This window comes from Spinacia oleracea, chromosome 1 (genome assembly GCF_020520425.1).
Source record: "Spinacia oleracea cultivar Varoflay chromosome 1, BTI_SOV_V1, whole genome shotgun sequence".
NCBI classification, from domain to species: domain Eukaryota; kingdom Viridiplantae; phylum Streptophyta; class Magnoliopsida; order Caryophyllales; family Amaranthaceae; genus Spinacia; species Spinacia oleracea.
This window is the reverse complement of record NC_079487.1, coordinates 106392920-106419257: the sequence shown is the minus strand read 5'-3', so window position 1 is coordinate 106419257 and position 26338 is coordinate 106392920. Positions and strand designations below refer to the sequence as shown.

Below are 26338 nucleotides of genomic sequence, written 5' to 3'. Positions count from 1 at the left end.
CTTCAGGAGAGTTCACCTAGTCTTCTTCTATGTCTTCCTCCCCGTCACTAACGAACTCGGGAGGATCTAAGCCTAAGCGCCTAGCCGTCAAAACGGTTATCTGGGGGGAGATACGGTGTTTGAACCAGGAAAAATCCTTCCCGTCCATATACTGATCCCACGCCTTTTGGGCACTCTCCAAGATGGACTCCTCGCCCAACTTAAAAGAGCTTGCAGCCTCCTTGCGCACGGCCTCGATCTTCTCCTGCATGGCCTTGAGCTGACCTTCCAGAACGTTCACCTTGGAAGAGAAATCAGTCACCCGTTCTAAGACGGAAGAGTACTCCTTTCTCAGCACGGCAAGCCGCCCCTCATGTTCCAGCAGCTTCTCTTCATATTTCTCAGCGTCCTCCTCGGCCTTCTTCAGCTCTTCCGTCTTCAGAGCAATCTTCTTATCCGCGTCCAAGTTGATCAACCTGGCTGTCTTCTCAGCATATTGCTCATGATTCTCGATCTGGTCCTTGTGCTTGAGCATCACATTGTGCATATCAAAGCGGTAGTTCCTACTCTCGGCACAGCGAATGAAGAGCTGCCAAAGACAATATAGAATTAAAAATAGCGTACACATATAATCATAACCACAGAAATCCAGGGGTAAGTGTCTCACATCAAGGACGAGAGACTGAATGGACCCAAAGAATCTCAAGTCAATCCCGGGGAGTGACCTCACGTATTCCTCAGGGATGGCCGCATACACATGGGCAAGGATCTTATCCTTCGCCTCTGAGCTAAAACCGGCAGAAGGAGGGATGCTCGCCACCTCGGCCCAACGCATCCGCTTGAACATCTCAACTGAACCAAACACCCAGATTAACAAACATCGTGCAAATCCCAACCTGATATAACAGATTTAAAGTACAGAGACGTTAACCGATTGGCGAGACTGCAGGAGGAGTAGAGGCATTATTAGTAGAAGGAGCCTCAGTTTCCTTGCCTTTACCCTTGTCCTCTCTGGACAAAGTGGTGGCGTCAGCCGCCGCAGTCTGATCGACTGTTACTTCGTCAGCAGCTGCTCCGGCCGTACCATCCATTTCGGTGTCCACTTGGGAAGGAACCTCCTTTTGCTCAGGAGGAAGAATGGGCGTCTGGATAGGAGGAACCTCCCCCTCAGCCAGAGGAGCGGACGGTTTGGGTACCGACGGCTTGGTGACAGCGTCAGCCGGACCCATCTTCTTAAAGAAGGGCCGTTTTGGCTTAGGAGCCTCCGTCGAAGATGCCGGGCGCTTCTTCGTAGCCGGCAAGGTGGGTTCCTAAAGATAAAGGAAATCAGTGACCAAATCATGACCAGAAATGAACAGAGGCAAATATATATATATATATATATATATATATATATATATATATATATATATATATATATATATATATATATATATATATATATATATATATATATATTACCTTGGCGACGTCGCCAGAGGCACCCTCACTGGACTTCTTGGAGGAGTCCTTCTTCTTGGCCTCCACGACCTTGAGAATGTCCTCGGTATATACCTCGGACAGCTAAGCGGGTACTTCCACTACACCCTTGTCTTCGGGAGATAAGCGATCCATGGCAGAACCTACAAAGCCAAGGGTTAGTAAAAAAAAAAAGATGGAAGAAAAAATGTTTGAAAATCTACTGAGGAACTACCTCTACTCAAATAGGAACAAAGACCAACGGCCGAAAGAAAGACTATATTGGTGAACTGGCCGACATGGGGAAGCCAAGCATTAGGCACCCAGGCATGGCTTTTCGACGACAGCCGATACATCTCAGCCTGGAACAAGGGCTTCACTTGTCCCCACTCTCTGGACGAGAGGCGAGGGTAGGCGTCAGCTCTAGACAAATAGCGGGGCCGACGGTTCCACCTAGAAAGACATCTGGAAAGAGAGAGGTCTTCCATTCGGACAACAGACCACTTCTTCCTCCACCAAACCCAACTAGAGGTCTTACCCACCACCGTCTTATATCCCCGACGGTTGTAGAGGGTGAACCACCCCTGGGGAGAACGAGAAGAAGGGGCAATGACTACGAGATGAAGGAAAGCAGGAAAGGAAGGGGTGACGCCGCTCGATCAAAGCACACTTGGCGATAAAACCAAAAATATTTGCCCATGAGTTGGGCGTCAATTGAGCAAGGCCAATGTCATACCCCTCTAAAACGTCCATCACAAAGGGGTGCAATGGAAATCTAAGGCCCAACCTAAAGGCAGCAGTATAAACGGCTACCTCTCCTTGGGAGAGTTGGTCCACGGATTCATGAGGTCGAGGGCTCCTAAGACTAAAACCTGGGGGCAAGAGCAGAAAACGCTCAAAGTCACGTCCCTGCTCCCTCAGGTACCGCAACCATTTCATGCTGGGAAAGATATCCTACGGAAACAGATTGACTTCCTCCTTCCCCCGGACCATAGGAGGAAGATTTTTTGCAAACTCCTCGGCTGAGGAGCTAGAGGAATCATCTTCAAAATCCTTGCGTGGAACGCGGGGACGGGAAGCCACATTCTTCCTTCTCCTAGGAGAATGTGCCGTTCTAATGGCCCCGTCTCCTGTATTATGGGAGGAACGGACTCCACTCCCACTTCCTTGGGACGGGTTCGAAAAAGGAACCCTATCGTCCCCCTCTCGCGGTGCAGCCCATGCACGCACGTTAGCTGTCTGTCTAATTCGAGCCATGCCGTCCTGCATAAGGGACAGGACGTCTGACTTTAGCAAAAGAATGAAAGGGATAGGTGTCATAACCCCCAAGACGCCTCCACAGAATACTATAAACAATAAACAAGAGAGGTCCCACAAGCATACAAACAACAAGGTGTTGATAGAAAACTTACCAGAAAATGATCAAACTGATGAGAAGTCTTGGCAAATCCTTTAAACCCTCAAGAACACTGGACATCAAATTCAAGAACACTCAAGCGCAAGCACCAGCATATCTTTGGCAGGACGAAATTTACTTTCACTCTCTAAAGAAAAAATCGCTCTGGAGTAACAAAAGAAAAATGAAAGAGGAATTGAAGCTTTTAAAGGAAAATCTAAGCTCTGGAAAGCCCTCACACGTGGCGCTCCATTCGATCAAGCAGCCTACCCCACAGTGACAAGGGGCATCCTCCTTGAGGGGCAAATGATGTGGCCTAAAAGAATGTCACCTGACTGCACTATCAAAGCCCAGAAGAAAGAGCCCAAAAGCTTGCCCACGGGCATTTCTCAAACTTCACAGGGCCCAGGCCCAAGCAATTAAGAGGACCACATTGGCCCTAAACAAGCCTCCAAAACCAATGAAGGACACGTGTCCCAATCTTGCGTAAACACTCAATCATGCAGGACCAGTTCCCGAGAAACCCTAGCACTATAAATAGTGCAGATCCCTAGGTAAAAGGGCATTCAATTCTTGCCCACCAACAAAAAACTTATCTTTGCTCTGCCTTCTCTCTACAAATTACTTATCTCTCTAGCTTATACTTACTTAAGCATCGGAGGGAATATTCCTACGGGAATATTCTTGTTTTGCAGGTTGCCAGAAGTTCGTGCCAAGTCATATTTGATACCTCCGAGGAGCGCGTGCCACGTCAGCACCGTAAAAGATCACACAACAGTAATGACCAAACATTTACATTGACAGACGTGAAGAAGCAAACTGCCCTATTATTTCGAAACAGCTGGAGCCTGGAGTATAAGCGAAAACAAAAGCTTTGAAAATGTGAGATATGTGCTACGGTACCATGCATGAGGTTATACCAAAAATATCATACGTACCTACTACCTCAAAATTAGTCGGAAATTCAGTAGCGGATTCGGAAATTTGAGATTAGAGGGTCATTATTAATTGATGAAACTTTGACTAAAATTACGTGTTTTTAGAGGGGGGGGGGGAGTTTAAGGGAAAAAATGTAGGAAAATTTGGTAATATTAATCCAACCTTTTGCCGATTTTCTTTTATTAAGCCCACCTACGACATATTTTTTAATAATCCCACCTTTACCACCCAACGTCTTTTATTGGGCCCAACACGTCATAAACCTATTGTCGGCGGTAATATATCCCTACGTGGAAGTACTCTCTCTAGATGTATTCAGTCATCATCATCAATTCATCACCATCTCGATGATTTTTTCACCAGTTATCGGTCACTTAAGCCCAATAAAAGTCGTTGGGTAGTAAAGTTGGGATTATTAAAAAATATGCTTAGGTGGGATTAATAAAAGAAAACCGGCCAAAGGTTGGATTAATATTACCAAATTTTCCAAAAATGTATTCCAAGTGGGATCAAGGACCACCGCCCTAAAACACCGGTGGTTCCACCACTGTTGAAATTCCAAGCTCAATAGTATGAATCATTATAATATCATCGATCACTTGCGGACTAGACACTAGCACAAAATATGACATTGTTGCGCTTATTAGTGAAACTGATCGAGGGTAGCATTTTTATTTACTTTGTATCTTTTGACGAGGAATAACATATTGTTCGAAAGGAACATGATTATTATAGATTACGTTAAACTAATCGAATTAATTAAGCTTAAAAATGAGTAATGAAGAAAGACATTAGGGCCCTCGTCCTTTGGAGGTTTAGCATGGCATGGATTGAACCACAACCACTTGATGTCACATCAGGAGCCTTTTTAATTAGCAGCAAATGTACGTTTTAGATTTTGAGTCATACTGATATGATAAGATCGCGCGATCGTCTATTTTATTGTAGTTGCATTATTACAAATTTAAATCATTTTTGAAAGAAGTGGTACCCTAAAACTCTAAAATGTCATTTCAGTGTTTTTTTTTTCATGACCGCCCGTTTATAAGAAGTAGTACAAGGACACAGGTAGAGCACATCTGAATGGGTCGTGTATTTTTTTTATACTTTCTCTTTACATGTGAGGAGCATTTGAATGGATCGTGTATTCTTTCACATTTTCTCCTTACATGTGAGGAGAAAATGTAATAGGAATCATCAATATGCATAAAAATATGTTTGGGTAAACTTAATCATTTTCACGTATAGGGTGGTGATGAGATCTACTTGTGATGTAAATTTATACCAATGACCATCGATGGTAATACTAATGCAATTGCATACATGCATAACATTGTTATGATATTTTTTTACCAGACTATTTTTATGTTTATACTCATTTTTACTACACGTATTTATTATAGACTGTCAAATGGGATGTTAGCAAAAAATGTACATTAATTTCGTAGTACTCCGATTATCAAGTTTATCAATTTAATATTTTAATCATTAATAGCTAATAATTCCTTAGTCCAAAAGTTATACGAAATACTTAACATTTTATTTATTAGTTTATTTGAAATACTTTGATTTTTGCATTATTCGTAGTGAAATCGCGAAGGAGTGGAACCGTGGAAAAAAGGACCGAACTTCGAAGGGCAAAGAAAGGAGTGGTGCAGTGTTGGTGTGAGCCAGTATGCTGGTATTGGGGGTGTTTGGGAAAAATGGGATTATGCTGGTATTGGGGGTGTTTGGGAAAAATGGGATTTTGCTGGTTTTTTCACTAACTTTTAGGCTCTGTTCTCTTCATCTTATTTTCACTTATTTCAGGTCTAATAAGATAAGATAAAATAAAATAAAATAAGGGCCAATAAGTTCAGATAAGATAAGATATGATAAGATAAGATAATGGTCAATAAATTCAGATAAGATAAAATAAGATAAGATAAGTTAAGATAAGATGAAATAAAATAAGATAAGTTCAGAGCCAATAAGATAAGATAATATAAGATAAGATAAGTGAAATTAAGGTGAAGAGAACATTACCTTAGTTGTTGGCTTTTTAGAGCATGAACAATGGTGAGGTTGCTCATTAACAAAATAAATTTATCTCTCTTCTAAATCATTCTCCACTATCTTGAGTTACCATTATGAATCACCTTTGATTTTATATTTTTCTACAATGGTGAACATCCTCATAACTCTCTCTCTCTCTCCTACATTTATCAATTATATAAGTTGCAATTAATGGAGGAGTTGGGCAGAAAAATCAAGCAAGCTAGTATGTGAGAAGTGTCAAAATTTCGTTGGATGACGGCTCGTGGGCCGAGGTTGTAAGTGACCCAGCAGTCACTGCAACCTCATACCGACACTATCTACAGTGATGCGGTTACCCACAAAGAGGATAAAGGGTGTTGTGACTTGTGAGTCACTAGAAACTCACCATTGTTCATATGTTGGTCAAACAGCCAAAAAAGTGTTTTGTAAGTGACTTTTGGTTGGCCGAAAAGGCAACTTATTCTGCAAAAAATGAAAAGCTAGTCTTACTAGCTTTTTTGTATGGCTTTTGCCTTTTTAGTTTTCCAATTACTTTTCTATCCTTACTTTTTCACTAATTAACAATTAATAATAATTATTAATAATAATAGCAATTAAAAATTATTACACTCATAATTTTTTAATTACTACGAAGTACTCCCTCCGTTCCTAAATGTTCTTCATGTTTCCATAAATAACGTTCCTATTTGATCTTCCTGTTTCTATTTTTGGATATGACTTTTTACCATAAATTTACCCACCGTCCCTTATTAAATTCATTCACATTTCCTCATTCACCCACCAATCCCACTTTTATGATTTTTTTATTACTTTAATACTCCGTATAAATAACTTCTATCTCATTCATTTCTTTATTACTTTCTCTTACACCTAATCATTACTCTTCCACCCAATCATTACAAGATTCCATTTTCTTAATTTCCACCCTAAACACCAAATAGGAACAACTTAAAGGAACAAAGGGAGTACTAATTAATAAACCAATTAAATTAATGATTATTTTAAATTAAGTACTTAATTAACTTAATTCATTACCGACTTTAGTTAATAATTTTTTTATTACTAATTAAATATTTTATAAATATTAATACGAAGTAATTAATGATTAACCACGCATTAACATTGATAATTACTAATTCATAGTAATCATTTTTAAATAATACTAATTAGTAACTATTTAATGATTATTTAAATTGAAGTATCCGTAATTAATTATTTTTATAATTATTAATTTATGTTTAGTACTAATTTTATTCGTTTATTTTTTATTAATTTAATAGTTAAATTATTTAATAATTTATTAAATAACTAATTTAGCTACTAATTAAAATTTTCTTTTGCATAACTACTAATTAAATTGGTTAATTAATTTATAAGAATATGATAAATGGATGGTAAAACATAATAGTGTCGTTAAATGTCATTTTATATAGTAATCACCAACAAATGAGTTTACCAAACATCTTTATAAGTCAAACAACTAACAGAAAAACCAATTACAACAACCAGTCAAACCAACCAAGTAAAACACCCACCACCAACAACCAATTGCCAAACTCCCCCGATGTGGAGAGTGGTGGAATGGTGGGCTGTGGAGTGAAGCTCTCGCCATCGTTGTTTGCGTGAAGTGTGAAAAGGCATAGATGATGGAGGGTAAGTGGCAGAAGGTTAACTAATACACTTGATATTCATTTTATTTATCTTAACTGACAGTCTGCCATTTGAATACGTTATGTGTTAATCTTGGAGATAAAGTCAGAAATGCTCCAAAAAGAGACATAAAGAGTTTATGTAAAAAAAAAAAAAAAATGAAGGGGACCATCAATGAGTACTCACTCCGTCCTTGAATGTTAGTCTTTTTTTCGTATTGGATTATTTTTTTTATTAATCTATTTTAAAACTCTTTATTTATTTGTCTAACATTTATCCTCATTATATCCTCATAAGTAAACAACATTTCAACTTGTTTATTCTCAACTCTCAAGTAAACATTTATCGCCAATAAACCCATTCATTATTTCTCTCTTTTACTCGTAAGGATTAAATTCATATGACAAATATACTTATATTGGATTATCTTCGAAAATTCGTTACAAATTCGAATTAACCCTAAAGGTGAACACGAGTTGTTATATCCAAAAAAATTGGATTATCTTAGATTACAAAATACTCCTTCCGTTCCAAAATATTTGTTACGTTTGGATTATGCTAGAATATTTTAAAATGACAAGGGTAATATGGTCAAAGTTTGCACAGGTGCACGCAAAAATGTCAAATTGACAGTGGTAAATAAAAAAACAAAAGAGGTGAGGAAGAAAAACGGGGTCCACATATTGCGTTGGTACACTCCGCCACTCGCGGAACAACGACGTGGAAGCTGGGGACAAGAGGACACGCGGCGCCAGTATAACTCATGGACCACTCAGGTGGGGCCCTTTCACTGTCACGCGCCTTCTTTTGCGAATTGCAATTGTACACGTGGAGAAATAAGCTCGTGAGGACCACCTGATGAAGTTTTTTGATTCTCTTTCACAGCCATGTCAGCCAAGTACTACTGTAATGGAATGGAAGGTCTACCGTCTACACGTCTACGTATATATCCCCACTCAATTTGCACGGAGTACTTTTCACTTTTCACCCCAGCTTCCGTTCACGAAAGTTTTTACTCCGTACTCGGTAACATTTTCTCTCCGTTTCTTTTTATTCTTTACGTTTGATTTTTTATACGTTTATTAATGACTAATTAATATACATTGAGATTCATCTATTTTTTTTTAATTAAACAAGATAAATTACGTTTATTTATAATGTTTTCACTTTTATCAAAATTCTATATTGGAAAAATGAGAAAAATTCAATGTCCAAATGGAAAAATGTGAAAGATTAAATGACCCTATGAATTTAATTGATTAAAATAATCATTGGACACAAATTTTGATAGAATTTTAAAACATTTATGTGATAATATAAAAAGAAATATAAAAAACATTTTGAAATACCAAAAAGAAAAACGTAAATAACAAAAAGAAACGGAGGGAGTACTGTTCCATCCGTTTTTAAATATTACTCTCTTCTTTATAAATTACTCCCTCCGTTTCAAAATATTTGTTACGTATTCCTTTAATAGTGTTTCAAAATGTTTGTTACATAAAGAATCTTTCTATTTATAAACTTGTTACTATTATTATTTTTTGAGCCAACTTTTATTTCTTTGGTCCAACTTTTCAATAAATCTCATACAACCAAAAGTCACATTATTACAAGTTAGCAATCCGTGTGATTTTTTAATTATTGGTTCATTTTGATGATAAAACAATCTTATTGGTTGTTTCAATGATTAGTGGATTGAGGTATATATTTTTTTTAATAAAAAATGAAAGCAGATTTGCACTATATTCAAAGAGAGTAATAAATGTCAGAATTTGAAAAGATAGAATCAGATTTATGATGAAATCTAGAACATTTAAAATTAATGAAATCTAGAACATTTAAAATTAAAAAAAAAAAGAATCTTAATTATACGTTAATAAACGTGCCAAAATCCATACGTAACAAACATTTTGAAACAAATGGAGTACTCGTTATCACCTTTGCACAAAGTTTTAGGTAATGATTGATTATTTGGTTAACAATTGTTATTTTATTGAAAATATAGATGTAATACAGTAGGAGTTAGTGATGTACGTATTTTTTTTTTTTTAATTGAATGAGAAAGGGTATGCGGACAAAAAAAATTAGTGAAAGAAAGAGGCAATATAATAGTTGTGAGGTTTAGAAGTGTAACAACTAATATGAAACGGAGAAAGTAGTAGTTTTTTTTTGTTCCTTTTATTATGTTCTCGGTTGGAGTTTTTTACGGGATCAATTTGAGTTATAGGCTAAGAGGATGATAAATTAAACTATAAAGCTGTACTTCGTACTCCCTCCGTCCCGGAATACTTGACCTGTTTTCCTTATCGGGCCGTCCCTTAATACTTGACCTGTTTCTAAAAATGGAAATATTCTAACAATATTATATTATTTCTCACTCCACCCCTATTAACCCACCTACCCCCTACTCCATACAAAAAATAATTAAAAATTCAACCCCTACTCTCCCCCAACCCCACCTCTTAACCCACCTCCCACTAACTACATTAAAATAATACCCCACTATCAACTACCACCTATTAAATTAAATAAGTCAATTCAAATCCCTTAAACTCTGTGCCGGTCAAACCGTGTCGAATATTCCGGGACGGAGGGAGTATATATTAAATGGTTGATCAAATGTAACTCTGCGTTTTAGGTGATAGATCGTAGCTAGGCTAAGTTTGATGGCCACATTTTTCAGGCGAGGAAAGGTTTAAAGGCTTGTTAAATACTTCAGTCACACGTGATGTGATATTGTGATACGGAGTACTACTTATTTATCATGAGTTTTAGGAAACTTTTTTTATATAAACTAGCATTTGAACCCGCAATGCACGGGAACATTTGTAAAATTATACGAATTTGCATTAGTCAAAATATAATAACTTTAGGTATTATGATCTTTTAAATTATTTTTGCGCATCCGTAAATTTTTGCTTAGTGTAAGACACGAATATATAAATACATAGAACCACATTTTGTATATGTTAAGATTACTACTAAATTAATGTAACAACATTTAGAAGGAACCATCAACGATGATGATAACGTAACATATAACATAATGTCAATAGCAAAACAAACCGTTAATATAATAATCATAATAAATTGGCGAAAATTCAAACTTAGCCATAGAAAAAGAGAATAGATAAATTAAGTAAAATGCACATACTTCTGAAAATGTAGATGATATAGAGTTGATTGTGTAAATGATATAACAAAAAAATGATTGTTAGTCAATTTATAAGAAGTGCGTGAAACATGAGACGCTGATGAAGAAAATGTTTAGTTTCTTATGATTATTTTTAGTTAACAATTTAAAAAGACTATTAACTCATAAGTACTATTGTTTATTGTTAAGGTTATGGTATTAATAACCATTTAAGTTAGGTCATTAAGTTTTGATTATTTATTTTTCTTTTTTTGATGAGAAGTCTTTTGGATTTTCCATCTTTTAATACAAGTACACATTAATATTGATATCTTTTGAGTTTTCTCTATTTTAATTAACAAAAAAAAGAAGAGATTGATGATGAGACAATGAGTTGATGACACATGTCTCATTATCATCTATGGTTTTAGTTTTTATAGACTAGGTATAGATGAGTAGATCATATTAAAGACCGGAACTTAATTAAATATAAAAGTTACTTTTTTTTAATCTCCATCAAATCAATATCTTTATCAAGGTTAATGCGTCTATCATGTTTGCCTTTGCATGTCAAATTTACTCGAAGTAATAATAAGAAGAATCTCCATGAATCCATCTATCCCGATCAGTCTATATAGAGATTTAATCACATATCCTCAAAGTACTTTGAACATTAAGCCAAACATAATTCCATAGGTACAACTCGTACAAGGTATTACGTACGGAGTACATAGTAGCATTCGATCATCTTTTATGTTTTACGGAGTACATTCTCTTAAAAATTAAAGGTACAAAAGTTGTTGTACAAATTAAAAAAAACATAGATCGATTCAGAAAGATTAGATGATAAATATAAACTGACACGAGACAGAAAAATAGTTGGCTCTTTTAAGTTTTAACCCCAAATTGTATAAAAAGTTGAATAAGTTAACGAACCACCCAAACCGGCAAACCCAAAACCAACTCGAAGCAGAATAATTCAGTGATGGCATTAGCAAACAAAAATAAAAGGTAAGCTCTTTTGAAGATGGATGATTAAAAAGAAATAGAATGGCAGAAAAATGTGTTAAAAGTAAAAAGACTGTAAGTTGGTATTGTAGGAGTAAAACTATAGTACTTGTATAAAAATAAAGCATGCTTAATAATACTGTGCGTAGGTCAGCGTCTTCCCGGCTTTTGCTGACTCCGCCGCCGGCCAAACTTGCTCTCTGACTCGATCTGTCCCACCACCCAATAATAATAATCTCCAGTTTTTACGAAGTATTTATTTATTACTGTGATAAGAGTGACAGATTAACAGTAGCTATTTTAATTTTTGCGTCATTTCTTTGTAATTCGTCTTTTATTTAGTGTCGTGCAGTTTCTCAATTTTGGCATGCTAACTGTAATGTAATGTGTGATGAAACAGGATCGGATGTCTTTATCGTCACTTTTTTCTTTTTCTTTTTTTAATGAAATCTATGAATAACAAGATATTGAAAATTAACAAAGTTAGTACGGTAATATCTAGCTCAAGGTTTTATCCTAAGTTCCTAACTCATCTAATGAAATAAAATAAGAAAATTTACTACTTTCAATTTCTTGGTGACCTAAGATTCAATATAGTTTATTCCATCATTGGCTTTCTGACTTTCTTTTCACTATCGGATTTTTGATATTTTGTATGTCCATATGGTTTATAATTTGATATCGTAAGCGGCTATTATTTTCTCATAATTTTTTCAACCAAATGAGTTATCCTGGACTTTCTTTTTTTGTAGGTGAAATTAATTGATTAATAAAGAGTCATATGACATTTGCGACAAAATGTAAATCTAGCGAATATATAACAAATTGAATCAAATAAATATTTTCTTCTTTAAAATTATTGCCTTTGAATAGATTTTGCATTGTAAAACGTCTTCCTTACATGCAGATTTTTCATAGAAAGACTTGATTCATCTTAATTTACTTAAAAAGTTAATGTATGTATGCAACCCCGCATAAAACGTTATCAATAAACCAATTTCACATAAATCCACTACATGGAACGAATTCTGCCCATATTGTGAATATGTATTGAGTTTAAAAAACAATAGTTAAATTAAATTAAGGAAAAGAGTTGGAATTCAAAAATAGTCTAATTTCTGAAAGTAGACTATTTCCTAGAAGATGCAGAATAGAGTAATAATAGATCTATCCATCATAAATTTTACTAGAAGAATTTATATTCATAAGCTCTATTTTGGTTAATTGTCCATAAATATAGTTAATTTAGATTTCATGAAAATTTAATATTTATATTATAAATTGTGCATCGTACGGGTATTATACTAGTTTATTTTCCTATATAAACCAAAACTAGTCCTAGCAGCCAACAACACATGATTGAATAGTTGGTTCATTACCTTAAAATTGGAACAATTTACTATTTGTGATGTTTCTAAGTAATTGCAATTCTCGCCTACTACTATTAATTAACTATGGTTAAATGGGTGAATTAAGAACAACTAATTTTTTGGCCCGTACGATGTACGGGCTATGCATAACATAAGGTAACGTAAGGCACCAATAAATGATAAAAATGTAATTTTTGATAATTTATTTTATATATATTAACGGTAACAATGGTATACAATACGTACATATATTTGCAACCTTTTTATTTTCTAAATTTTCTATCCGCCAAATAGTATTGTACCAAAAGACATTGCTATCCATTATAAGTAACACTTTACGTACAATACGTTAAATTATGAATATAGACCACGTGGTTGTTAAGGGATTAACCGATTTTCGCGTTGAAGTTTAGAGTACAAAATTATCAAATTGTGTTTTGCTTAAATCCAAAAGTAATATCGCCCGTTTTAGTCGTGTGTAGCCACTCCAAGTACAACATTTATCACTATCAAATTTATTACATTTCACAATTCACATGTTTTGCATGTTAACGCAACAATGTTGATAAATCTCATAATTTGTCATATTTAAAACAATACATCTAGATAGTGAACCGAAACATGGAAAAATAGGAAATTAGGAGATCCTTTAACAACATATTAATATCATCTCTCGCATATTCCCAAATCTTGCAATTTCTACAGCAACATACAATTCTTTGCTAAGCCATATCAACTGAGTCCAAGTTATGTATTGTCAATTTGGCAAAATCCTTTATTATGTAAACAAAGCCAACATTTTCCTATAATTAACGGTATTATATCAAAATTAAAACATTTAAATCTTCCCGAAAAAACTAAAGCATCGAACTCAAATAATCAAATAAGCAAAAAATTCAAAATGAGAAGTACAAAATTTTAACATTGACATTGATATCACAAGATTGCTAATCCTTTGTTGTAGATATTGGAGTATGATTAAAAAAAATCTAATGAAGTAGGGAAAATTTATTTCATTTACATGACCAACAAATAAAAAATAATTTATACCTAGTGGATGGCGTGCATAGCTACAATAGGGAAATGCTGCAAAATCATTCACGCCCTTTGTCCTATTACTCTTCAACTCCTCTACAACACCTTCTCCTTAAAAGAGCAAAAATTATATGGTTTATCAATAATACGAAAAGTTGAAATAAAAAAAATTAATACGAAACCTTTTTTTAATAACATGCAGGAATAAATCTTGAACTTTAGGCTTTGAGGTAGAAATGATTCTAACTGAATTTCCTAAAGCCAGTTAAATCTAAATTGGAAAGGTAAAATCAAAATTAAGAATTGTAAATTGAGAACTAAAATATCTAATTATTTAAGTGATAGACTTTAAAGGAATTTATGGATGAAGTATGTTACAAGGAGAATATGAAGCACAAGAGGAATTGTAATTAAAATATCAAATAGAGAATGTGAAGAGCAAGAAGTGCATTGAGTTACTGGCCACTTAAAAGAGAGTTGAAAAACACATGGAAAACAAAATAGTAGAGTGACACATGGCAAAGAATGATAATTGGTTTTGCTTTTTAAATACTAGGTATTGATTGATTGATTGATTGATGTGTTTGGTTTTAATATAATCACACGGATCAACTCTTAAGTTTCATTATCTCATAGATCAAATACATACAGAGTAACAACCTCAAAGCTAGGTAGGCCAATAAAGTAGGTACAAGAAAGCATGTAAAAATACAAAAGGAACAGACAGATACAAGTGAGTCGTCTATTTATCATCCCACATAGTCACATTCACAATTCACAATTCACAATTCACAATTCACAATTCACATAGAAAGTTGTTTCATATACGGAGTACTCCGTAGTTGATACTACTTGATAGAATTAGACGCAAAAGATGGAAATTAAGAGAGAATAAAAATGGGGGCGTGGAGTGAGTCTGAAATCTGAATGGCATGGCATGGCAATGGAATATATGGTCCCCTCTCCCTAATTGGGAGCGGTGCTTTGCCCTTATGCCAAGGGCAGTTAACCCTTGCAGTGGACATGGTATGGCATTTTGGCATGCCATGGCCCCCCCTTTTCACCCCAAGCTAAGGTCCCCCCCTCCCTTTCCTTTTATAAACGTCAATGCTTAATTGGGTATTGTGGCATCATTTTTTGTAAAATAAATTAAATTGTGATTTTGGGAATTAAGGGAAAGGGGGGGCCTTTCTTTGATTCTCTTATGCAAATAATGCCTTCCCCACCCATAGAGTATTTCTTCACACATACACATGTCTCATAATAAGCTTATTTGGTAAAATTTTGAGGATCTAATATCGTATAATTATATTATTTTTCACTTGTCATTTGTGCCTCTCTTTACAAAAAATACAAAAAAAACAATTAGATTGTACATGCTCGACTACGCTCATGTACATATTATACGTACCAAAGACGGTTTTGTTACATTATCAAGGATGAACTAATTACTACTACGTAGTTACGGAGTACAACATTTAGGGTTGACTTGCTATACCATGCGTGTCTCACACTCTCACGCGTTGATCAACAATTGTGCCTAGACATGGTTACTGGTTGGGTTGATCAGAGTCGGTGCAGGTTCAAAATATGTCGTGTTGGGTAACTTCGAAATGAATCAATATTAGCCGGTTTGGAACGAATAGTGGATAAATAGTGGACAAGCCAATAAACGAGCAAGAAGAATAAGAAAAAAAACTGCAAATTTAAGGTGAGTGCAAGTAAGTACGAATTTGTACATATTGTTTTTATTTATATCATAACTATTTTTATTTCAAATAATTTCTCCGTAGGCAATAAGTTTAACTTTATATTGACCCTCTTCAGTAAAAACTTTGTCTAATAAGAGCATGTACATAGGGGATCTTGAGTAGCTATTTCAAGGTAACTCTTGGCCAAGACACCCCCAAGAATTGATTCTTGTTGAAAAGTGAAGAGTAATTTTGGTTGGGAAAGACAATTAATTATGGAATGTGGACCCCTGAATAGTAAAAAAGAGATTCGAGATCTCTTTAGAATAATCAACTAATGTTGGGTGTTTTTTGGAAGGAGTTATTGAGAGTGTTGATATTCCAGTAGGAACACTAGGGAGGTGAATTGTTTGAGGAACTTTGGTAAGTTTTTTGCGGAATTAAACAATAAACGAACAGTGATCAACGAAACTGGGAGATATGAAATTGAGGAAACTTATTCAAACTAATCAAGAAGGGAAAACCCCAAACTCTATTATAAATTGCAATACGCCAATACCTCGAATACAATACTGATCGAGTTTGTCACAGCAATCTCCTTCAATTATTGTACATGCTTTTCTTTACACTCTTTCTCTCAGACTTAACTCTAAGTCTAACAAGGATCACTCAACCCTTTAAACCCCAAAATTACGAGTTAACTGTGTAAAACCCTAGTATTTAACAACGCTTGTTAGTATTAAGGAACTTATGGAATTGAACACACTCTATTGTAAACTGACACTTTAAAAACTCTTAAGGTCTTTTTGTAAATAACATTTTCAGTTGTGATTTGAAGAGTAAAACTACTTGTCCTTTTATAGAGGGTCTTCATTATGTTAGTTCCCTTGTTTCCCTCAACTCACACTTACTGTTACTGCTTCCAGTAACTGCAGCCACGTTTATTTTGAGAAAATACAGAGAGAAGTTTTAGGAACCCTTATCACATTTACATAAAACCTAAATCTAAACTCATATGTTGTATCTTTTGTCTGCACCTCTTGGAAACTTCATTTGAAAACCTCATGCATTTTTTCTTTATCTGGAACTTCGAGGTTCCTCATAGTATATGAGGAACTCACAACAGGAACTCAGGTTCCAACACTTGTAGAATGGCTAGTTCTTCACAATAGCTCCTGAAATTGACTACATGGCTTTGCACACTTGCCTCCATACTTAGCCAGCCCTGAAACTCATCTACTTAGTATTATCTATCATATGAACTCGGGACCTAAACAACAACCACACTTAACCAACAGCAGAAAGTTTCCTTTGTCATCAACCAAAACTAAGAAGTACTATGTAAGAGGTATGTCCAGTAAGTAACATTTTAACATGAATTTAACCCTTTACCATTGAATTACACCATCCAATTAATAATCAGCTATACACGCACCCAAGCCTGGATATATTTTTTCCACCTATAGTCCTGTAGGACTACAAGGTTACAAGATGATGTAAACATTATATTAGAAATGTGATTTGTGATAATCAAAATATAAACTTCAAGATGAATGAAAGTCACAAGTTACGACTAGGAGCCTATCTAATCGATTTCGTAGATGACCTTCTAGCTATTCCCTTGTATACAAATTCTCTTTGTGAAAGGTGCCGTCGATCCAATTAAAAACCGCCAACTATAAATATGAATAGATATATCCAAAATTACTCAAATAGGCCCCTCCATGTATGTGATTGCACCTCAGATCAGACAACATGAGAACTTTATTTAAATTTGGTGTCGTTTATAGTCTATTCACAAGCTAATTTCCATCTAATTCATCATTATTAAAGCATATAGTATCTAATAAATCAGATAATTAATTAGATAATTAGGTTAAAGTACATTAATTTTGATTTAAAAATATGGGTTTGGTACGTTAAGATAACCTATAGTATTTACTAATTAAATTTCATGGACCCCACTAATACTATAAAATTAAGAATGGGTATAAATTAAAGAAAAGGAGATACTTAGTATGTACTAGAAATGAAGCTTTGATGGGGGAAAGTTCATATCATGCATGATTATGGACGATAAAAGTCGTTTATGTGAGGCTTTGTCTCCATTTGTGCCTCTTTTTGGGGCAAATCTTATTATTTTAAGTCTTACTAACTAGAAAAATAACTAAGTGCTAACATCACACTTAAGCACTAATTCAACCTTTTTAGGTTTAGCACGAATTTATATTTCATGATTCATCACTTTTTCAACACGATGATAGCGCAAGTTAAAGGGTGTAATTTTACCAAACACTCAGCACATAATTTATGAATTAACTATTCCAACATGTAGGGAAGAAACTAACACACTGAATTACGGTGAATTGACACACGTTTTACACTACAAGAAATTGTATCATAAACGGCGGAAAATCTCGTCACTAAAGGCCAGTAATCGTTGATTAATAACGAGATTTTCTGTCGCGAACCCTTCATGAAAGGGGGCCGTCATTTGTGAAAAATCTCGTCCTTAACCCGTCGTAAAAAACATTTGCGACGGTTGTTCCCGTCTTTGTTTGGTTGTTAGCCCCGTCGCAAAAGGCTTTTACAACGAGATTTTTGACCCATCGTTATTACGTTGTCATTAAATATACAAATTCTTGTAGTGTTAATATTTACGTAGTACTACCTCCGATTCAAAAAGATCTTTACAGTTACTATTTGCACGGACTCCGGTGCAATATTTGACCGTTAATATATCCAATTTCGTATGACAAAAAATTATAAAAAATTGATATTTATAAAATACATTTAGAGATGATCGAATCTAACAAGATATCTCATGATAATTTTTTATAGACATAATAGTGAGAATTTATGGTCAAAGTATTGATTTTTAGACACATTTTTCAAAGCGTAAAGATCTTTTTGAAACGGATGTAGTACTACTATATCTTAATAACCCGGGTTGGGTATGATCTTTGATCGAGTTACATGCATTGATTGACATTGCCTCTGTTTATAAAGATCTTTACAGTTACCATTTGCACAAATATTAAGATAAAAGTGGAGAAGTGTATAAAGTGGTGTGAATATAATAAAACATGGATAAAGTAAATGTGACGATGTAAAAAGGTGGATGGTGTAAGAAAAAAATGAATAAAGTAAGAAATGTGGGTAAGAAATTGTAAACGTTTAAGTGGTACAGAATATGTGGTAAGAGGGATAAGATATCAAGTTTTTATGTCCAAAAGTAATATAATACACAATGTAAAGAACATTATGAAACAGACTAAAATAGAAAATGTAAAGATCATTTTAAAACGGAGGTAGTACGTATAAGTAGTATATTTGGACTCAATTCTAGTTAGAACGTCTAGAAGTTTAGAACCCTGATACGGAGTAATTGGTAGACATGATAATATATAAAATTGATGATCGAAATGAGTAGTAAATCACAACCACGCAGAAAAATCATTGAAGTTATTAGTATGTATACACATAAAAAAATCAACACGTGGTACACGTAACTTGTACAAATAAATCCTAGTGAGTAGTCACTCATTAACGTCGTCTTAATTATTAATGGCATACTTGATTTTGGGACCTCGATCATAGGGGCCTAGTGCCAGCTAGTCCTAAGAAAATTAGCAATATGTGTGCTACCAATGTATGCAACGAATACGATTTTGCAACATGAAAATTCTAATTATCGATCAATCCACCGCATTAATTATATATGTCCATTACTTCATGGTCAAGTACTAACGAGTAACGACATGTCTCAATATTGTTCATCTTTGACCTAAACCACCCTTGGGCAATTTCCACAATATTTGTACTAAGTTACTCCGTACAAAGTACTCAGTAGTATTTTAGATGCCTTTTATATTAGAAGTTTGAATATAAAACTACAATTATGTAAATTGACCCGACTCGAACCACTGGACCATATTCCTTAAAAATTTTGGGGTCAAAATGTTGATTCTGGTCACTAGATAACAAATCTTAATCCAACAATCCCATTATAAAATTTGTTCACCCCAACTCACGAGGTGGAGTATATATTAATTGGGTTGTTTTATATATGGACGACATAAATACCATTTTTACTTATATTTGAAGTGAAGGTGTGTTAAATTGACTAACCGACTCAATCAATCTTGAATATTTCCTCAACATGTACCACATATTTATAGTACATAAATTCCTAACCAAACTAGCTAGTACTAGGATAACTAACGTAACTACAGAACTAATTGCTTGTCCTTCTAGGATTTACTTCCTCATTTTCAATATAATCTTTGCGGTTACTATTTGCACAAAATATTAAGACAAAATAGAAAGTGTGTAAAAATGTGAATAAATATAATAAAATATAAATGTGTAAAAACTAAAAAGGTGAATGTGTGTAAGAAAAAAAAAGAATAAAATAAGAGAAAGTGAGTGAAAAGTTGTAAATGTTGTGAGATAAGTGGATTAGATAGTGAAGAAAAGAAGAAATCCACTATATTGAGAGAGAAAATGAGGGAAAACAGAATGTTATAATCTGATTTCTTGAAGGAAAAGAAAAGCTCAATGTGCTTTTATATACAATGTAAAACTAACTCTAACCAACCTCTAACAAACTTGTAACTAACTAGCAATAAAATAATATTAATAATATAAATATATAAGCTCTCCTATACTCCCCCTTCAAGCTGGACTTTGGATATAAGACCAAGCTTGGAAGATAGAACACGATGCTGAGAAGAAGCAAGAGGTTTGGTTAGAATATCAGCAAGTTGGTTGATGCTAGAGACATGAGCAGTCTTGATGAATCCACTGTCAACTTGCTCACGAACATAATGCATTTCTCTTTTCAGATGTTTAGTTTTGTCATGGAACATAGGATTCTGAGCCAGATGTTCTGCTGAAGTATTGTCACAATGCATAATAACAGGCAAGGGAATGATCACATGAAGATCCTCAAGCAGACCCTGAATCCATACAAGTTCACTAGCAGTAGCTGACATACTTCTGTATTCAGCTTCAGCAGAAGACTTGCTTACAGTGCGCTGCTTCTTGGTTTTCCAAGAGATTAAATTGTTGCCAAGAAAAACTGCATAAGCACTAAGTGATCTGCTACTAAACTGACAAGAACTCCAATCAGCATCACTGTATGCAGATAGATGTAGACTAGAATCAGCTGAGTACCAAAGTCCATTATCCATAGTTCCTTTGAGATATTTGAGAACATGAAGAGCAGCTCTCAAATGTGGAACCCTTGGTGCAGTAACAAACTGACTGAGATGCTGCACACTATAAGAAACATCTGGCCTTGTGATTCCCAAGTACAAAAGCCTGCCAACTAATCTTCTATAAACATTGGGATCATCTAGTAACTCTCCCTCATTAACAGAAAGTTTCAAACCACAAGGTAAAGGAGCAGAAGCAGCATTACAGTCTTCCATATCAGAATCTTTGAGAATATCATTGATATATTTTCTCTGGGATAGAAAGATACCTTTGGAATTTCTGTGAACCTCTATGCCAAGAAAGTAAGGCAAAAACCCAAGGTCTTTAATTGTAAAAGCCTGATCAAGTAAACACTTAACATGCTCTATTTGAGAAACAGAAGTACCAGTAATTAGAATGTCATCCACATAGACAAGAATCACCAGAAACTCCCCATCTAGTGTTCTAGTGAACAAAGAGTAGTCCTGTTTGGACTGTTCAAACTGCAAAGTCTTCAAAAATTTGCTCAATTCTTTGTTCCACTGTCTAGAAGCCTGTTTCAGACCATAAATGGATCTTTTCAGTTTGCAAACTTCACCTGATTGAGCTTTGGTGTAACCAGGAGGAGGCTTCATGTAAACTTCTTCATCAATGAACCCATGCAAGAATGCATTGTTCACATCCAATTGAAATAAATCCCAACCTTTGACAACAGCAAGTGCAATAACTATCCTCACAGTGGCTAATTTAGCTACAGGTGAAAAAGTTTGGGTGAAATCTCTCCCTTCAACCTGCTGATAGCCAATAGCAACCAACCTTGCTTTGTATCTATCAATGGTGTAATCAGGATTAAGTTTGGTTCTGTAAACCCATTTTGAACCTATAGCTTTCTTCCCTTGGGGTAATTGAGTAAGTTCTCATGTGTAATTGCTCTCAAGAGCACCTAATTCTTTGTTCATTGCTTGTACCCAATTATCATTATCCTTTGCTTGACTGTAGAATTTGGGATCATTGACAGAAGGCAACACAGAAAATGCCAAAGATTCCCAAATATCAAAACTGTCAAGTGCCATAGCTAAAAGCCAAGAATCATCACTCCCAATGTCAGGAGAACAAGAGTTCACAGAAAAATATAGAGATTCACTGCTAGAAGATGCAACAGTATCCCTATGAGGAATATATCCACCAACAAAATCCTTTAAAACAGTAGAAGACTTAATTTGTCTAGGTGGATGTTTAACAACAATCTCAGGAATAAGAGTTGTGGGTGAAACATGAGAAGAAGAAATAGATAAAGAATCATTGTGATCAGATTGAATAGAGAGATTGGGAGATATAGGGAGAGAAGAACTTGAAGAATCAGGAGAAGAAGAAATATGAGAGGAAATATGAGGAGAAGATAAGAAAGTTTCTGAAGTCAAATTATGATTTGTGTTTGAATCTGAGTCAGAAGAAGAAGAAGAATCAAGTGAGAAAGTGTGATTTGGAGAATAAGCTGGTGTAACAGATTTGTCTATATGAGTTTGAGCATTAGTGCCAAATTGCACTATAGAAACAGGACAAGAAGCTGAAGTAGAAGTAGATTGTTCAGCCTTGTAAGGAAACACATTCTCAAAAAAAATAACATCTCTGGAAACAAACACAATATGATTATCCAAATCATATAACTTGAAATCTTTAAAACCAGCAGGATAACCAAGGAATATACACCTCCTTGTTCTGGAATCAAATTTGTCTTTCTTAACATCTTTATTATGAGCAAAGCAAAGGGAACCAAAAACTCTGAGTTTATCATAAACTGCAGGAGTTTTGAACATAACCTCAAAGGGTGTTTTCCAATTTAACACCTTTGATGGTATCTTGTTTAGCAAGTATGTGGCTGTGAGCACACACTCTCCCCAAAACTTCTTTGGAAGACCATCATGGAATCTTAATGACCTAGCAATCTCAAGAAGACTCCTGTGTTTTCTCTCAACTCTTCCATTTTGTTGAGGAACATATGGTACACTCCTCTCATGTATAATACCTTTGCTAGCAAACGTTGCTAAACAAGACTGATTGACAATTTCAGTACCATTGTCTGATCTGATCCTTTTAATTCTCTTTTTAAATTGAGTTTCAACCATAGATATAAACTCAGAAATGATCTTTGCTACTTGCAATTTGTTATTTAACAAATAGGTCCATGTAACTCTGCTATGATCATCTAGCACAGTTAAAAAATAGGATGCCCCATCTAAATTTTTAACTCTGTAGGGTCCCCACAAATCTAAGTGTACCAAGTCAAAACAATCAGATGCTCTGCTGTCACTTTCAGAAAAAGAAAATATGTGTTGCTTTGAATGACAACAGATAGCACAATTGTATTCTGTAATATTTCTGCAACATTCAGCATTAATATGTTTCAATTTTGACAAGGATGCATGACCTAGCCTAGCATGCAATAGATCAAGACTGTCTTTGTGTTCCATTCTAGATTCAGAAATACTAGTAGCAGTCTTATTTGGCAAACTAGTCATATTTACATCAATTACAGTTCCTTCAACTGCATTAGCAACTACATTGCAATCTGAATTTTGACAAACAGAATCAGATTTATTCTTAACCTTTGACTGGAAGTAATAAAGTCCTTGTATCCTTTTTCTAGCACCAAGCACCATGGCATTAGAGGGGTCCTGGAAACAATATCCATTTCCATTAAATGTAACATTCATACCAGTTTGTTCAATCAATCTTCCTATTGACAATAAATTGTGTCTGAAACCCTTTACCAATAAAACATTTTTCAGCAACAACTTGTCAGTCAAGTATGCATCACCCATGATATCAACACTCAATTGAGTTCCATCTGGCAACCCAACCTTAACAGGCACACTAATGACTTTTTTGTTTATCAAGATTCTTTCATCATATGGCATATGATCACATGCACCAGAATCAATAATCCAAAGACACTCATTGTGCAAGTTATTCACAGTGCAATTGAAAGAGTGAGAGATTATACCTGCATAATTGGCATAGGAACAATTAGCTCCAGCAGCATCAGCATTCTGCATATGCTTGCCCTTCATTGCTTTCATCACTTCCTGGCAGATTGCATTTAACATCTCACTACTTACACCTCCAGTGCCCCCAATTGTATCATCCAAAGGAGTATCTCCAGTTGCATTAGTCTGAACATTTGCAGCAAATCTGTCTCCATGCGACTGAGAATTTTTGGAAGCTTTAATGGAATTATACCAGTCTGGATAACCAATCAATTTGAAACACTGATCTGCTGTGTGTCCCTTTCCTTTGCAGTGAGTACAGACTCTGTGCATCTTTTCTTTCTTCAAATCTTTCCAATCCTTCTTTCCAGAAGTAACACCAAACTTCTGAAACTGTCCACCCTTGTTAGTTTGTGCAGCCATAGCACTACTACTCAAAACAGCAGTTTCAGTTGTCAAACTGTGCATTTCTTTCTGCTTTTCTATTTGCTGAGTGATGGCAAAAACTCGATTAATAGTTGGAAGAGGATCCATAGACAGTACATTAGTCACAGTACCTTCATAACCTCCATTTAAACCAAGCAAGAACTTCATCATTTTATCTTCTTCCTCAAATTCAGCAACCTTTTTCAAGAACATACAGCTGCAGGAATTAAGAGCTCCACAAGTACAAGTAGGAAAAGCTCTTAGGTTCTGCATTTCATCCCAAAGTTTCTTCAATTTGCCATAATATGTAACTATGGTAAGGTTTTCTTGATTGAGATTATCTATCTCTTTCTTTAACTGATAAATCAAGGGACCATTAGATTGTCCAAACCTCTCAGTCAATTCCTTCCATAACTCCACATCATTATCTATGTATCCAAAATCATCAGCAAGTTCACTATTCATTGAACTCAATATCCAGCTTACTACCATAAAATCAGCTCGTTTCCACTTAGGATAATCTTTATGATTAACAGCTGGTTTCAATATGTCACCATTGATGAAACCTTCTTTGTTTTTAGCCACTAATGCTCTTCAAACATTTCTACTCCAACGAATAAAATTCAGTCCATTGAACACTACAGCAACTAAAGAGGAAGTAGGATTATCCGAGCTAGCAACAAAATATGGATCAAAATTACCTCCATTGTTTGACTGAGAAGCTGAGTTTTCAGAATCTTCAGTATTCATTTCGATCAGGAATCAACAAAAACACCACTGATTTGTTGAAGATTCAAAGCTTGCGCAAGAAATTTCACGAGATTAATCGCCAGAAATTTCGCAGCAATCTTTCAGAACACCTCGCAATTTGCAGAAAATACTTGCGATCAATCAAAATCGAAGAAATCAAAAAATCGAAACCTAAATCTCAGAGGAGATTTAGCTCTGATACCATGAAGAAAAGAAGAAATCCAGTATATTGAGAGAGAAAATGAGGGAAAACAGAATGTTATAATCTGATTTCTTGAAGGAAAAGAAAAGCTCAATGTGCTTTTATATACAATGTAAAACTAACTCTAACCAACCTCTAACAAACTTGTAACTAACTAGCAATAAAATAATATTAATAATATAAATATATAAGCTCTCCTATAGATAGTAATAGAATAAAGCACAATATAAAAAATATTATGAACATACTAAATAAAAAGTGTAAAGATCATTTTGAAACCGAGATAGTATGACATTAGACTCTAAAGTCCTAATTACATTGAATTCTAATACAAAGGAACAATAATTATACAATATTTTTCTAATTTAGTTTTATGCCCAACCTATTTTAATTAGTTAACCTATTGATCGAATACTCTATTGAACATACCGACATACGATAACTCCTCCAGTCCTCCGTAATTGTTTAAAGTTGAGACTTAAATTTTGAATTTTTTTATTACTCCGTAGTCCGTACTATATAACATCCTTAAAATTCTTACTAAAAGACAAAGAGAATACTATTCATGAGTAGCTAATTATTAGAATTTGATTGCATGATTAGTGTAATAATGTTGAACTTTAATACTCCGTATTTGATTTGTCGATAACTTGTTACAAGTAAACTCACTGCTTAGGCTACTGTTAGTCAACCACCGACCACGAATTTTCAAAACTTCAAATCATCTTTACTTTGGCATTCTCGCTTGTTTAATCATGCTTTTTTCAACGCTATTTAATGGACCAAATTACCAACTAAATTAAGCTATAGTAGTGTCTAATCCTTGGTGCATGCATAAGTGGTTGGAATTATTTTTTGCGCTAGCTATGTTAAGTCTCGTCTTAATTAGTTAGTTTAAATGTTTCATTGCGCGCATTATTACTCGTATCTCTTAATATTACTCAAATAACACCAATGCAGTAAACAACTTTACCTGAAATGTCATGCAGAACATTAGACACCAAATATATAAGTGTTCGGGCCACCTACAAGTTCATCGTCCAAATAATTCATATAAAATATCCTTTAATTACTGAAA

General features: G+C 34.8%; 2 protein-coding genes across 3 annotated transcripts; both read right to left on the bottom strand.

The window, feature by feature from the left end:
* Nucleotides 1–16: 16 nt before the first annotated feature.
* Nucleotides 17–826, bottom strand: LOC130469382 (uncharacterized). Its single transcript, XM_056838648.1, has 2 exons — nt 647–826; nt 17–568 (listed from the first exon to the last, which is right to left on the bottom strand). The coding sequence occupies exons 1-2, from the start codon at nt 824–826 to the stop codon at nt 17–19; spliced, it is 732 nt and encodes a 243-aa protein (XP_056694626.1).
* Nucleotides 827–22993: 22167 nt separating this feature from the next.
* On the bottom strand, nt 22994–25310 carry LOC130466100 (uncharacterized). Of its 2 annotated transcripts, XM_056834822.1 has the most exons (3): nt 25010–25310; nt 23900–24915; nt 22994–23570 (listed from the first exon to the last, which is right to left on the bottom strand). In XM_056834822.1, exons 2-3 carry the CDS (start codon nt 24798–24800, stop codon nt 23560–23562), a joined length of 912 nt encoding a protein of 303 aa, XP_056690800.1. In that variant the 5' UTR covers nt 24801–24915; nt 25010–25310; the 3' UTR covers nt 22994–23559. The 2 variants fall into 2 exon arrangements, with proteins under 2 accessions (XP_056690800.1, XP_056690801.1); XM_056834823.1 differs by having other exon boundaries at nt 23900–25310.
* Nucleotides 25311–26338: the final 1028 nt, after the last annotated feature.